Source organism: Neoarius graeffei, chromosome 8, assembly GCF_027579695.1.
Source record: "Neoarius graeffei isolate fNeoGra1 chromosome 8, fNeoGra1.pri, whole genome shotgun sequence".
NCBI classification, from domain to species: domain Eukaryota; kingdom Metazoa; phylum Chordata; class Actinopteri; order Siluriformes; family Ariidae; genus Neoarius; species Neoarius graeffei.
The window spans coordinates 46,793,025-46,809,225 of NC_083576.1; the positions used below are offsets into that span (position 1 = coordinate 46,793,025).

Consider the following 16,201-nt stretch of genomic DNA (forward strand, 5'->3'; position numbering starts at 1 on the left):
GCCTGAATCCACGTCCAGTCCAGAGCCCAGGTTCACGTCCAGTCTGGAGCCTGCGCCCAAGTCTATGCCTGAGCCCATGTCCGGGCCTATGCCTGAGCCCATGACCAGGTCTGAAACCATGCTGGAGCCCACGCTCAAGTCTGTGGTCTATGCCAGAGTTCATGCCCATGTCTGAGTCTATGCATAAGCCTATGTCTATGCCTAAGCCCCTGACCATCCTCATGTCCATGTCTGCTTCTAAGCCCCAATCAAAGCCTCCTCCTAAGCCCAGGTCCAGAGCCAGAGTGGAGCTCTGAGGGGATGTCTTCTAGTGCCAGCTCCTTAGCCCTGGGGCCAGACAAGGAGGCTTTTAGCTCCTGGAGGGAGCTCTTTTGGGGGGGGTCTGTCACATCTGTGCGCGCATTTGAGCTTGGCTCGGCACGAGCGGCGGCTCTTGTTGCACGTGCTGTAAGGACCAATCTAGCATTGGTATCACCTGTTGCTGTTTTGAGCGCAATCAGCATGCTCATGTAAGGACTCTGGCAACACCACAAACTTCACAAAGTATACTGTTTTGCCTCTCACTTTCAAAGATTCAAAAATTTAGGAGAATCAAAATGCCATTTCTCTCTCACTTTACTTGTAAAAAAACAGATAAAGATTACACGTACAAAAAAAAGGGGGGAATATATATAAATAAATATAGATAGTATAGATAAAAAAAATTAAGAAAAACACTATTTATAAGGTGCTGGAAGAGCAGCTTATGAGGTGTATATGACAGTAGTGCAAATGAGCAATAGCAGCAGATACAGCAGTAATGCTAATGTTTGTGGTGTGATGTGCAAACGGATGAGATAGAGTTTCTTGTGTGAATGAATGTTACAGACCAGGGGTAGGGGGTAGGTAGTGGACAGAGTTCAGCATCCTGACAGCCTGGTGGATGAAGCTGTTCAGCAGTCTTGTGGAGCGGGCCCGGAGGCTCTGGTACCTTTTCCCTGAGGGCAGGAGGCTGAAGAGTGAGTGTGAAGGGTGGGAGGTGTCACCAGCGATCCTGATGGCTCTGCGGGTGAGACGGGAGTGATACATGTCCGTAAGGGAGGGCTGAGGGGTACCGATGATCTTGTTGGCCGTGTTCACTACGCGTTGCAGAGTCTTCCGGCAGGAGGCACTGCAGCCTCCGTACCACGCAGTGATGCAGCCAGTGAGGACACTCTCAACGGTGCACCTGTAGAATAAGCACATGATGGGGGGTGGGACTCGTGCACTCCTCAGTTTGCGGAGGAAGTAGAGGCGAGTTTGAGCCTTCTTGGCCAGCGATGAGGTGTTGTTGGACCAGGAGAGGTCCTCAGCGATGTGCACCCCTAGGAATTTGGTGCTGCTCACCCTCTCCACTGCAGCACTATTCACTTGTTTATATTTTATGTTGCCTAGCCATGTTTGATGTTACTCTGGTTTATGACTCTGTTTTGTTTATTTTTGTGACTGTCTTTGCCTCACATTTCTGTATGTATGCACGCCTATAAATAAATGCCTTGACATCCGTCTATAACCCTGCCATTTATCTGACAAAGACAGGACTGATGTAGGGATGACTCATATGATGGGGGTGATTGCTCTCTCAATGAGTGCACTCATCTCATCTCATTATCTCTAGTCGCTTTATCCTGTTCTACAGGGTCACAGGCAAGCTGGAGCCTATCCCAGCTGACTACGGGTGAAAGGCGGGGTACACCCTGGACAAGTCGCCAGGTCATCACAGGGCTGACACATAGACACAGACAACCATTCACACTCACATTCACACCTACGGTCAATTTAGAGTCACCAGTTAACCTAACCTGCATGTCTTTGGACTGTGGGGGAAACCGGAGCACCCGGAGGAAACCCACGCGGACACGGGGAGAACATGCAAACTCCGCACAGAAAGGCCCTCGCCGGCCACAGGGCTCGAACCCGGACCTCCTTGCTGTGAGGCGACAGCGTTAACCACTACAGCACCGTGCCGCCCCGAGGTAATCATCTGAATCAAATCTTATTTAATGAGAAAAAGTATAAAAACCACTGCTATGGTCATCACTATCCTCTTGCAATAGGACCAGTTTGAATGGCAAAAACAGTGTTAGTAGTACCTTAAATTTAATTGGAATACAAAAATATCAATTCATCATGCAAAAAGAGTTAAAAAAGAAAAGTTCTGGGTGAAAAAAAGACGGGTTCAATTCTGGCTTTACTGGCAGAGGGATACAGTGAGCATCAGGTTGCTTCCATCCTCAAAATTTCAAAGACGGCAGTTTATAGCAACAGGGTCAAGCAGCAGACACTGGGGACAACGAAGTTACAGACAGACAGAAGAGGGCGAAAACGACTACACTGACCGGGATGATCTCCAACTCTTCTGAATGTCACTCAACAACTGTAGGATGACATCAAGTGACCGACAAAAAGAATGGCAGATTGCACCTGGGGGTAAGTGCACAACAAGGATGGTTCAAAAACAGGCTCCTCCAGGTGGGGTTGAAGTCATGAAAAGCTAGAAAAAAGCCCTTCATCAATGAGAAGCAAAGAAGAGCCAGGTTGAGGTTTGCTAAAGACCATAAGGATTGGGACCGTAGAGGACTGGAGTAAGGTAATCTCTGATGAGTCCAGTTTTCAGCTTTTCTCATCACCTGGTCATGATTAGATGGAGACCTGGAGAGGCCTACAAGCCACAGTGTCTCACACCCATTGTGAAATTTGGTGGCGGATCAGTGATGATTTGAAGGTGCTTCAGCAAGGCTGGAATGGGGCAGATTTTTATTTGTGAAGGACACATGAATCAAACCATGTACAAGGTTATGCTGGAAGAAAACTTGCTTCTTTCTGCTCTGACAGTGTTCCCTAACTCTGAGGACTGGGTTCTCCAGCAGGACAATGCTCCATGCCACACAGCCAGGTCATTCAAGGTGTGGATGGAGGACCACAAGATCAAGACCCTGTCATGACCAGCCCAGCCTCCAGACCTGACCCTTATTGAAAACCTCTAGAATGTGATCAAGAGGAAGACGGACGGTCACAAACCATCAAACAAAGCTGAGCTGATTGAATTTTTGCCCCAGGAGTGACATAAAGTCACCCAAGAGCAACGTGAAAGACTGGTGGAGAGCATGCCAAGACGCATGAAAGCTGTGATTAAATGTCAGGGTTATTCCACCAAGTATTGATTTCTGAAGTCATCCAAAGTTCAAAGATCAATATCGTGCTGTTTAAAATTGAATATGATCTTGATTTCTGTGCATTATTCAAGGTCTGAAAACACTTCATCTTTTTTGTTATTTTGACCAGTTGTCATTTTCTGCAATTAAATGCTCTAAGTGACAATATTTTTATGTGGAATTTGGGGGAAATGTTGTCAGGAGTTTATGGAATAAAACAAAAACGTTCGTATTCCTCGAACACATACCTATAAATAGTAAAACCAGAGAAATTTTTTGCAGTGGTCTCTTAAATTTTCCAGGACTGTAATTGTGATTATGATTTTTGCCATAATTGAGCAGCCCAAACTTCAAAGTTTGAAGCCCTGATTAACTGCAAGCTGAAGGGTGTGAGCGAAGCAAGGCAGTGAGTCCCATAGACCTCGATTTGTCAGAACTATATTGCTAATGTTAGCATGAACACATGCTCACACTTCCTCAGATGCTGACAGACACTTTTCTGTTGCAGCCTTTAGAGAGACGGCTATGTTGACATCTGTATGACCTTTCATTTAATCTGTGCACTTCTAATCCTGCACTGTGAATTTTCCATTCAGTGAAGCAGTGGCATGTTAGTGTTACTCAGGAATCAGTAGTTAACAAGGTCCATGAGTCAGTAGACCAAAGACCATCATAAGAATGGTACCTACTGCCGTCTGGCAAGGCACGCTGCAATACAGATGTGAGTGGGGAGTCAAACCCTCGTGGTTACCAGAGGACTAGCCCCCCACTGTAACCCTAGCTATATAATAGGTGAGAGGCCGAGGGCTACGGAAACGGAGATCGGCGCTGCCCTATGCGCCACATGGCATGGGAAGGACTTTGACTTTGATGAGTCAGTAGGGACAGCATCTTTAAGTAAAGTAGCACTCTTTTTGTATCGATTGCTTTGGGAGAAGGCATGTCATATTGGGACTCAGGGTAATTGATTAAGTCTCTGCATGCCTCCCACTCAACAAAACTTAGAGGCAACAAATCTTTGGCTAGCAGTTTGACTATTAGCTGTGTTGTTAGCCATGGTTTTCCCCAAAGCGTTTTAGCGTATCGGGCCCGATCCGCTTGCTCTGCCTGTCGATACGCTTAGTAGCTTTAGTTAAAACCTGATACGCTTAGATTTATACTGATACGTTAAATTTCCTACCTTCAAGTAACTAGATACATAGGAGAGCAAATGACAGATCCATTTACATATTGATTGATATTTGTGTTGAACAAGCGGTCTTTTTTTTCCAATGTTTGTGTTGATTCTGTCAAAGTCATATGTCCGCGTGGTATGATGTAAACAAACTGTAATCTGTTAGCTATGTCAAGATCACGCGTTCAAACCGTCCAATGAAAATATCGAAAGAAAACGCCAGACATCCTGGAATTTTTCGATTCATTATAAGCGATCTCATTGGCTGCCGATGTTGTCCCCCACCAGACGGACAAAGCCGACTGATTTTTTTTTTTTTTAAGATATTTTTTTGGGGCTTTTTGCACCTTTATTGGATAGGACAGTGTAGAGACAGGAAATGAGCGGGAGAGAAAGAGACGGGAAGGGATCGGGAAATGACCTCGGGCCGGAATCGAACCCGGGTCGCCCGCATTCATGGTATGGCGCCTTAACCACCTGAGCCACGACGCCCCCACAAAGCCGACTGATTTTAATCACAAAAGTTTGGCCTAGTCTATTATCATTATGGCTTCGATCAAAGATTGGTTGACTAAACGTCAACAAACCCACGTGAGTGATGGCGCACAAAACCAGACAACTGTCACGACGATGAAAACGTCGTCAATTCTGATCACAGTGACTGGCTCAAAAAGCACTCACTGGACAATTTGATCCACATCAGCATGGATGACAGCGAGATGGACGATGAGAGGGTTGGCCAACATTGGGCCGAGCAAAAGCCAAGGAGAATTAATCTGCTTTAAAGGAGCAGAAAACTTAATTCATTAGTTTGGGTTTGCAGAAAGATTAAGTCCTTATAAACACTCTCACGAAGTGAAGTTGTCCAAATGTGTCAAATATAGCATCATTTCAAATAATAATCATAAGCAGTTTTGGCAGTGTGACGTCACTGGGATCCATTTAACAAAAGGCGGCTCGGATTATTCTTTTATTAAAGGCTCACAGTGACATCACACTGCCAAATATGCTCATCATTATTATTTGAAATTATGCTACATTTGACCCTTATTACCAAATTCTCTTCATCAATGTGTTTATAAGTACATATCTTTCTGCAAACTTAAATGTATGAATTAAGTTTTCTTTTCCTTTATCTAGTCCATTTAATAAAGTGCCAAAATTTAAACTTTATAATATGCAGTTGCCTTACTTTTCTTTTCTATCTTAGTTATACATACAGTATATTACGGTAATTGCATCAGAAACATTCTAAATCATTACAGTTATAGTAATACAGCAACTTATTTTAAGGTGGCATCACAGTGACATCACACTGCCAAATATGCTCATCATTATTATTTGAAATTATGATACATTTGACTCTTATTAGCAAATTCTCTTCATCAATGTGTTTATAAGTACATATCTTTTTGCAAACTTCAATGTATGAATGAAGTTTTCTTTTCTTTTAAATGTGTTTTAATCTTAATCTAGTCCATTTAATAAAGTGCCAAAATTTAAACTTTATAATGTGTAGTTGCCTTACTTTTCTTTTCAGTGTATCTTAGTTATACAGGGTTTGCAGAAAGATTATGTACTTATAAACATGGTGGGCGGCACGGTGGTGTAGTGGTTAGCACGGTCGCCTCACAGCAAGAAGGTCCGGGTTCGAGCCCAGCGGCCGGCGAGGGCCTTTCTGTGTGGAGTTTGCATGTTCTCCCCATGTCCGCGTGGGTTTTCTCTGGGTGCTCCGGTTTCCCCCACAATCCAAAGACATGCAGGTTAGGTTGATGTGGGGCGGCCTTGGGCTGAGGTGCCCTTGAGCAAGGTACCGAACCCCTGACTGCTCCCCGGGCGCTCTGGCATGGCTGCTCACTGCTCTGAGTGTGTGCGCGCGTGTGTTCATGGGTTAAATGCAGAGGATGAATTTCACTGTGCTTGAAGTGTGCATGTGACGAATAAAGGTTTCTTCTATAAAGGTTTCTTCTTCTTATACATATATTATGGTAATTGCATCAGAAACATTCTAAATCATTACAGTTATAGTAATACAGCAACTTATTTTAAGGTGGCAGTTCTTAGGTTCAGATCCCTTTGTGATCAACAGGAGGTCATGATGGTCGATTCTCTTCACTGGATTGCATAAGATGGAGCAAACCACTGGTCATATTTTCATGCACATTTTTGTTACAACACGACTTGATCATAGATAATTAAGGGATCCCCGTAGATTTTCAATCTATCGTATACCTCAGTAATCTATAACAAAACAGTTTAACTTGCATGTTGAACTTTAAGGTGAAATTTCAAATGTGGATACATTAATACTATTTAGGTCAGAAATCATTGAAACACTGGTAAAATCGATCCTATAATCATGTATCTAAAACCTCTCAGAGACCCTGAAAATGCACCTGAAAGCATCTATTTGCAAAAAATTTGATTGGATTAAGGTCAGGACTTTGACTTGGCCATTCCAAAACATTCACTTTATTCTTCTTTAACCATTCTTTGGTAGAACGACTTGTGTGCTTAGGGTCATTGTCTTGCTGCGTGACCCACCTTCTCTTGAGATTCAGTTCATGGACAGATGTCCTGACATTTTCCTTTAGAATTCGCTGGTATAATTCAGAATTCATTGTTCCATCAATGATGGCAAGCTGTCCTGGCCCAGATGCAGTAAAACAGGCCCAAACCATGATACTACCACCATGTTTCACAGATGGAGTAAGGTTCTTATGCTGGAATGCAGTGTTTTCCTTTCTCCAAACATCACACTTCTCATTTAAACCAAAAAGTTCTATTTTGGTCTCATCCATCCACAAAACATTTTTCCAATATCCTTCTGGCTTGTCCACATGATCTTTAGCAAACTGCAGGCAAGCAGCAATGTTCTTTTTGAAGAGCAGTGGCTTTCTCCTTGCAACCCTGCCATGCACACCATTGTTGTTCAGTGTTCTCCTGATGGTGGACTCATGAACATGAACATTAGCCAATGTGAGAGAGGCCTTCAGTTGCTTAGAAGTTACCCTGGGGTCCTTTGTGACCTCGCCGACTATTCCACGCCTTGATATTGGAGTGATCTTTGTTGGTCGACCACTCCTGGGGAGGGGAACAATGGTCTTGAATTTCCTCCATTTGTACACAATCTGTCTGACTGTGGATTGGTGGAGTCCAAACTCTTTAGAGATGGTTTTGTAACCTTTTCCAGCCTGATGAGCATCAACAACGCTTTTTCTGAGGTCCTCAGAAATCTCCTTTGTTCGTGCCATGATACACTTCCACAAACACGTGTTGTGAAGATCAGACTTTGATAGATCCCTGTTCTTTAAATAAAACAGGGTGCCCACTCACACCTGATTGCCATCCCATTGATTGAAAACACCTGACTCTAATTTCACCTTCAAATTAACTGCTAATCCTAGAGGTTCACATACTTTTGCCACTCACAGATATGTAATATTGGGTCATTTTCCTCAATAAATAAATGACCAAGTATAATATTTTTGTCTCATTTGTTTAACTGGGTTCTCTTTATCTACTTTTAAGACTTGTGTGAAAATCTGATGATGTTTTATGTTATATTTATGCAGAAATATAGAAAATTCTAAAGGGTTCACAAACTTTCAAGCACCACTGTAATTAAGCCAGCACTTTTATAAAACCAAATAGTCAGTCACTGATATTTGATTGCATTTAATTTAGCAAGCAGTTGTTGCATTTATGATGAAAGAATCATTGATTTATTGTGCAGCCGAATGTTGAGGTCTATTTAACTTCATACATCAGGCTTCACCACCAATCTCCAAGCCACTGCTCTCAATCCTGACCTCAGTCCATCCCACACTCACCTGAACATGTCTCCTGTTTTCACTTCGTGAACTAAGTTTATTTAAAGAACACTTTTTGATCAGTTCTTGATGAGGTTTTCTCATTCTTTTCGAACTGCAGTTTTGAGCATTACTTCATGTCTGTCCTCCTGGTTTTGACTATTTGCTTTCTCCATGTTTTTGTGTTTTGTTTCTATTTGTTGATCTGTTTACCTTATCGTGACACCACACTGATCATAAGACGTCAGTTTTGACCACAATTCTACTTCCTGATTTGGATTATGAACAAAGATTAAACTTGCGCTTATATCTGCTTGCCTTGGAAATCAAGACATTTACATTACAACTCAACATGGTTCAGGGTGAATATGGGATGATTCAGGCTTAAAGTTTGTGCTTTGCGAAACTAGACGCGCATAACCTTTCCTCATTTGTTACCTGTCACAATGTTGTAGAATTAGAGAGTCCAAGGCCACTTTCGAGCACCTATAAAGAGAAAACATACAGAAAAAAATCATTCTTTTTGTATGCACTAATATAATACAGCAAGTCCAATGGACTTATAAGATGTACAGTAAGATACAAGATAGGTACCGGCAGGCATTTTTAGCCTTGCATTATTAGTGCATGCGCGCAAACACACACAAAAACAACACCACCACACTGTCTCACAAATCTATATTCAGTATCTTGCAAAAGTATTCATCCCTCTTGGTGTTTGTCCTGTTTTGTCGCATTTCAAGCTGGAATTAAAATGGATTTTTGGGGGGTTAGCACCATTTGATTTACACAAAATGCCTATCACTTCAAAGGTGAAAAGTGTTGGTTTATTGTGACACAAATAATAATAACAACATGAAAAAACAGAAATCTGGAGTTTACATAGGTATTCCCCCCAAAGTCAATACTTTATAGAGCCACCCTTTGCTGCAATTACAGCTGCAAGTCTCTTGGGGTATGTCTCTATTACCTTAGCACATTTAGCCACTGGGATTTTTGCCCATTCCTCAAGGAAAAACTGCTCCAACTCCTTCAAGTTAGATGGGTTGTGTTGGTGTACAGCAATCTTCAAGTTATGCCACAGATTCTCAATTGGATTGAGGTCTGGGCTTTGATTAGGCCATTCCAAGACATTTAAATGTTCCCCTTTAAACCACTCCAGTGTAGCTTTAGCAGTATGTTTAGGGTCATTGTCCTACTGGAACGTGAACCTTCGTCCCAGTCTCAAACCTCTGGCTGACTCAAACAGGTTTTCCTCCAGAACTGCCCTGTATTTAGTGCCATCCATCTTTCTTTCAATCCTGACCAGCTTTCCTGTCCCTGCAGATGAAAAATATCCCCACAGCATGATGCTGCCACCACCATGCTTCACTGTAGGAATGGTGTTCTCAGGGTGTTGGGTTTGTGCCACACATGGCATTTCCCATGATGGCCAAAAAGATCAATTTTAGTCTCATTTGACCAGAGAATCTTCTTCCATGTGTTTGGGGAGTCTGCCACATGCTGTTGGGCAAACTCCAAAAGTGTTCATTTAAGCAGTGACTTTTTTCTGGCCACTCTTCCATAAAGCCCCACTCTGTACGGCTTAAAGTGGTCCTACGGACAGATATTCCCATCTCTGCTGCGGACCTTTGCAGCTCCTTCAGTGTTATCTTTGGTGTCTTTGTTGCATCTCTGATTAATGCCCTCCTTGCTGGGTCTGTGAGTTTTGGTGAGCGGCCTTCTCTTGTCACGTTTGTAGTGGTAACATATTCTTTCCATGTTGCTATAATGGATTTAATGGTGCTCTGTGGGATATTCAAAGTTTGGGATATTTTTTATAACCCAACCCTGATCTCTGCTTCTCCACAACTTTGTCTCTGACCTGTTTGGAGTCTCCTTGGTTTTCATGTTGCTTGCTAAGTAGTGTTGCAGAGTCAGGGTCCTTCCAGAACAGGTTGATTTATACAGACATCATGTGACAGATCATGTGACACTTTGATTGCACACAGGTGGATCTTAATCAAGGGCAATTCCATGTAAATGTCAACCTCACCATGCAAAAATAAAGCAACATGTAATACATCAAAACCACTCCCAGAGATATCACCTAGGCCTGTATTTTACAGATGTGAATAAGTTGAACCAATTTGTAACCAACCTAATATGCCACTGTCAGTCTTTCTTTCTTATAATGTAAACCCCAAGCTAAAATCAACTTTGATCATGTACAATTCTATATTATTGCCACAAGCCACAGAAATGTATGCTAAAATCCACAAAACAGCAAAACAATAGCCATCCTAAATATTATTTAAGAACTTTGATAGTTTTAGCTGATATTTAGAGAGTTTTTCAAAGGGTTATGGTGGTTAAATTGCTGATTTTCTAAACATATGCCATGTCTATTTCAGACGCGTCACATCCATAACGGAATTTCGTCACATCCATAACGCTGACTTTTCCTTCCGAAACTCTGCATGAAATACAAAATATTTTAAACAAAGATTTTTTAATATTCACCTTGGACCCCTCTATCAAATGGATATCTCCATTTCGACATTAGGTTTACAGTTTCACAGAGTTTGATAAAAATGTACAGTCACCCAAGAAAAGTGATACTTTTTCTGTCACATCCATAACGCGTCTTTTATTGGCATTTTCTGGCATGCCCTAGATGTACTATGGGAATTGTTCTTGTTCTATCACTTCTCCAGTATGGTACAGCCTTAAAATATGCAACACCTGTTTAAATACTGGGAGACAATAAAATATGCACTGGGTCATTTGTTGCCATTTTGAGTTCAAGTGTCACGTCCATAACGCTGGAATTGCTCTCAACTAATTATGTGACTTATGAAGTGAATTAGTTGGACCAGCTCTTATTTCGGGGTTTCATATGAAAGGGGGTGAATACCTATGCACACTCCAGATTTCTGTTTTTTCATCTTAATTATTGTTTGTGTCACAATAAAACAACAATTGTCACCTTTAAAGTGGTAGGCATGTTGTGTAAATCAAATGGTGCTAACCCTCCAAAAATCCATTTTAATTCCAGCTTGTAATGCGACAAAACAGGACAAACACCAAGGGGGATGAATACTTTTGCAAGACACTGTATCTATATCTCTCTTGAATAAACCTTGTGTTTAGCAGCAAAGAACATAGTTATTGAGAAGTGAAACGGTCATCACACATGTGCTTCATGTCCAGTGCTGCTGAGCGACTGCTGCAGCTTGTGTGCATTCACTGTTCAAACATTCAGCCTCTGCATTGTGAAACAGAACAAGGGTCAATAAAGCAAATATTGAAATGTCTTGGTTAATACATGAGCTTTCCTCTTTTCCTCTGAAAGGACACACTGTTTCTCCTGTAGCTCTATTTATTTATTTATTTATTTATTGTCCAATTCTAATTTCCGAGGAGCATGTACAACATCTTAAATCTTATACGAAGTTTATCAGACCAAGATAGGCTGGTACACTTTGATTACTGGCCAGTAATCAAAACAAGTGGTCAGTCATACACCGAGAATTCATGGCGGAGACTAAATCGTGTATAGACTATACTTAATGAAATGAGAATGAATATAGAGTCGTATTTATGAGCATCTTGCAACAGTGGAAACTGTGCTTTGGTGTAAAAATTTATTGTCAGGATTTAACACACACACACACACACACACACACACACACGAGTGACTTGTGGCATTTAGTACAAGATCAAAAAAGTGTCACTCCTGTTTTGTGCTTTGTCTCATTGCATATGAATTTATGGAAGTTTACTTTTCAAAGAGCTAATGATTGTATATAATGGCCCACTTGTTCATATTTATCATGTACAGTGTCTTGCAAAAGTATTCATCCCCCTTGGTGTTTGCCCTGTTTTGTCACATTCCAAGCTAGAATTAAAATGGATTTTTGGAGCGTTAGCACCATTTGATTTACACAACATGCCTACCGCTTTAAAGGTGCAAATTGTTGTTTTATTGTGATATTCACCCCCTTTCATATGAAACCCCTAAATAAGAGCTGCTCCAACCAATTCACTTCATAAGTCATATAATTAGTTGATTAAGATCCACCTGTGTGCAATCAAAGTGTCACATGATCTGTCACATGATGTCTGTGTAAATCAACCTGTTCTGGAAGGACCCTGACTCTGCAACACTACTAAGCACGCAACATGAAAACCAAGGAGCCTCCAAACAGGTCAGAGACAAAGTTGTGGAGAAGTATAGATCAGGGTTGGGTTATAAAAAATATCCCAAACTTTGAATATCCCACGGAGCACCATTAAATCCATTATAGCAAAATGGAAATAATATGGCACCACTACTAACCTGATGAGAAGGCCGCCCACCAAAACTCGCAGACCGGGCAAGGAGGGCATTAATCAGAGATGCAACAAAGACACCAAAGATAACACTGAAGGAGCTGCAAAGATCCACAGCGGAGATGGGAGTATCCGTCCATAGGACCACTTTAAGCCGTACACTCCACAGAGCGGGGCTTTATGGAAGAGTGGCCAGAAAAAAGCCACTGCTTAAGAAAACGCATTTGGAATTTGCCCAACCGCATGTGGCAGACTCCCCAAACACATGGAAGATTTTCTAGTCAAATGAGACAAAAATTGATCTTTTTGGCCATCATGGGAAATGCCATGTGTGGTGCAAACCCAACACCCTGAGAACACCATTCCTACAGTGAAGCATGGTGGTGGCAGCATCATGCTGTGGGGATATTTTTCATCTGCAGGGACAGGAAAGCTGGTCAGGACTGAAGGAAAGATGGATGGCACTAAATACAGGGCAATTCTGGAGGAAAACCTGTTTGAGTCAGCCAGAGCTTTAAGACTGGGATGAAGGTTCACGTTTCAGCAGGACAATGACCCTAAACATACTGCTAAAGCTACACGGGAGGGGTTTAAAGGGAAACATTTAAATGTCTTGGAATGGCCTAATCAAAGCCCAGACCTCAATCCAATTGAGAATCTGTGGCATAACTTGAAGATTGCTGTACACCAACGCAACCCATCTAACTTGAAGGAGTTGGAGCAGTTTTGCCTTGAGGAATGGGCAAAAATCCCGGTGGCTAGATGTGCTAAGCTAATAGAAACATACCTCAAGAGACTTGCAGCTGTATGAAGTATTGACTTTGGGGGGGTGAATACCTTTGCACACTCCAGATTTTTTTTTTTCATCTATTGTTTGTGTCACAATAAAACAACAATTTGCACAATTAAAGCTGTAGGCATGTTGTGTAAATCAAATGGTGCTCACCCCCAAAAAAATCCATTTTAATTCCAGCTTGAAATGCGACAAAACAGGACAAACACCAAGGGGGATGAATACTTTTGCAAGACACTATACCAGCTACTGAGAGCAATGGTTAATGTTGTCATTCTGCACTCTTGTTTAATGGAAATCGATTCAGGCCGGCATGGTGGTGCAGTGGTTCGCACTGTCGCCTCACAGCAAGAAGGTTCTGGGTTGGAACCTGGCGGCTGACTGGGACAATTCTGTTTGGAGTTTGCATGTTGTCCTCGTCGTGCCTGAATGGGTTTGGCCCTGGTGCTCTGGTTTCCTCCCACAGTCCAAAGACATGCAGATTAGGTCACTTGGCTGTTACAGTAGGTGTGTATGGTGTGAATGTGAGTGTGACTGGATGTTCGTTTCTGTATTAGCCGGACTGGCTCCAGGTTCCCTGCGACCCTGACGGATAAGCGGTATAGAAAATGGATGGGTAGAAATAAATTCGAATGAAAAGCAGTCATGAAACCCATGCCCTTTCTAAAATATTTCATTTTTGTACTGTACACGAAAGTTCACAAGAAGGATTTGTCTTAGTAAAATATGTCCATCTTTGTTTTCAGGCTGGACTGCTTTGTGAGTAAACGATCGCAGCCATGACGACCCACGTGACTCTGGAGGACGCGCTGTCCAACGTGGACCTGCTGGAGGAGCTGCCACTCCCCGACCAGCAGCCATGCATCGAGCCTCCACCCTCCTCCATTATGTACCAGGTATTCCCGCTTTATGACTGACTGCACATCCGATATCTACCATGCAAGAATATTATGGGATGTTGAGTTTAATAGACAATAAATTTATAATATTTCCGATGCGATACACAGAGTTGCAGTTTATTTGGTTGAGGATTTGAATAAGCAAATGGGGTGAGCTTGCTGAGTGATCGCAGACTCTTGTGATGATTTTATCATCATCATCTAAGATATGTCTTTCATCCTGAACTTTTCACTGAAAATCATTTGTACGCTACAGCAGGAAAATTGTGAAAAGCAAAACGGCATCAGTGATCAGCAAGTGTGTGAGTTAAAACAGGTTGTGGATCATGCAAGCAAGCAAGCAAACAGACAGACGCAACCAGGCAAACGGTATGCAAATTCAACACTGGAGGATGATCTGAGAACATCTCGCTTGTCAGTGAAGTAAAAAAGGGTGTCTCCAGTGATCACAGGAGTAAAAAATCCCTTGCTAGGACTATTTCAGCTTCCTTTTTCATCAAGGTTCCGTATAAGTGGCACGGTGGTGCAGTGATTAGCACTGGTGCCTCACAGCAAGAAGGTTCCAAGTTTGAACCTCACGGCTGATGGAGGACTTTGTGTGTGGAGTTTGTATGCCCCCCCTGTGTCTGTTATACCCCTTTTTCCACCAAATCAGTTCCAGGGCTGGTTCAGGGCCAGTGCTTGTGCTGGTTCACAACTCGTTCAACTTGCGAGCCAGCTGAGAACCAGTTTGCTTTTCCATAGCTTGCGGTGCTAAGGGAAGTCACGTCATTACGTCGCTGTATACGTCAGTTACGTCGTTGTATACGTCAATTACGTCGCTACGTTTGCATAAACCTTGGCGCGAATATCGAAGCAAAAACAACACGGAAGAAGCAGCAGCAACAACAACAACAATAATAATAATGGATGACTTCACGTTTGCACAGCTGCTGCTTCTCATCGCTTAAAAATGGCGATCTTTCGCGGTCTTGTTATTGTTGTTGGTCTTAACAACTCCGCCGCACCCCCTGCTGACGTAAGCGGTTCTTTCCTCTGGCCCAGCAGAGAGTTGGTGCTAGCCTGGAACCGTTTTTTCTGGCCCCAGAGCCAGTTCTTTGTCAGTGGAAACAGAAAACCCGGTTCCAAACTAAGCACTGGCCCCGAACCAGCCCTGGAACTGCTTTGGTGGAAAATGGGCATTAGAGGTGTGACAATTAATTGATCCCCGATCTATCGATCCATTTCAATCCGCGATTCAAAAATTGATTAAAATTTAATGAATGACGATTCACTAACAATACCTAATTTCATCCGGATAATCCTAGATGCATAACAAATTTCGACAAACGGCATAATTTTGATATTATCCATCTGGGGTCGAGAGCTTCTCCGGCGAAGCTCGGCAGGTTTAGAATGAGTAGGTCATGTGTTTAGATAAATATCTTCGCGAGTTTTTATCATACAAGCATGATAAACATATTAACAGAAACTTTATACTTTACACTTCCCTGTGTGCCCACTGCTAAATAATATTATAGTTTTTAAATTACCTAAATTACGTGAAAAATAAAACTTGTCACCTCACTCAGTCACACCCGAGTCGGAGCGCTGAGCACACGCTTACGCATTCATAAAAGACTGTTCCCATGGTAACGGCATGATAATCACTTTCACTCTTTTGGTTTCGATTGGTTTCTTTTTCGCGGTGGGAACGCCCACTGTAAACAGGATAAAAACTGTCGGACACAGTTTAGGCTATTTAGAGGTAAAACTGGTTGCAGGATGGCACGCGGATTTTATCCACTTCGGATGATTCAGGACAGTGATTCAATTCAATCTTGAGAACTGCAACACTGTTTTTTTTTTTTTACTTTGACTCGATCCAGCCAAAGATCAACTCGAGTAAGTGTAAATATTTCTTCTATTTCTGATGAGCAGATCGGTTGATATGCGTGCGCTGTAGTGCATATACAGTAAAAATGACTGAGCAATTTTTCCAGTGTTAAAAGTATTTTCCTCAAAAATAGTGAATTTTGCTCTATTTTGAGTTTAGA

The 16,201-nt window shown here is 42.2% G+C and overlaps 1 protein-coding gene across 1 annotated transcript in view; it reads left to right on the forward strand.

Moving 5' to 3' along the window:
* The window catches only part of cyfip2 (cytoplasmic FMR1 interacting protein 2), a 162,508-nt gene that overhangs the window by 34,956 nt on the left and 111,351 nt on the right, over positions 1 to 16,201 (forward strand). The window contains exon 2 of the mRNA XM_060927697.1: positions 14,013 to 14,162. Coding sequence (XP_060783680.1) covers positions 14,046 to 14,162 — 117 coding nt within the window. The 5' untranslated portion in view covers positions 14,013 to 14,045. The remainder of the gene's footprint in view (positions 1 to 14,012; positions 14,163 to 16,201) is intronic.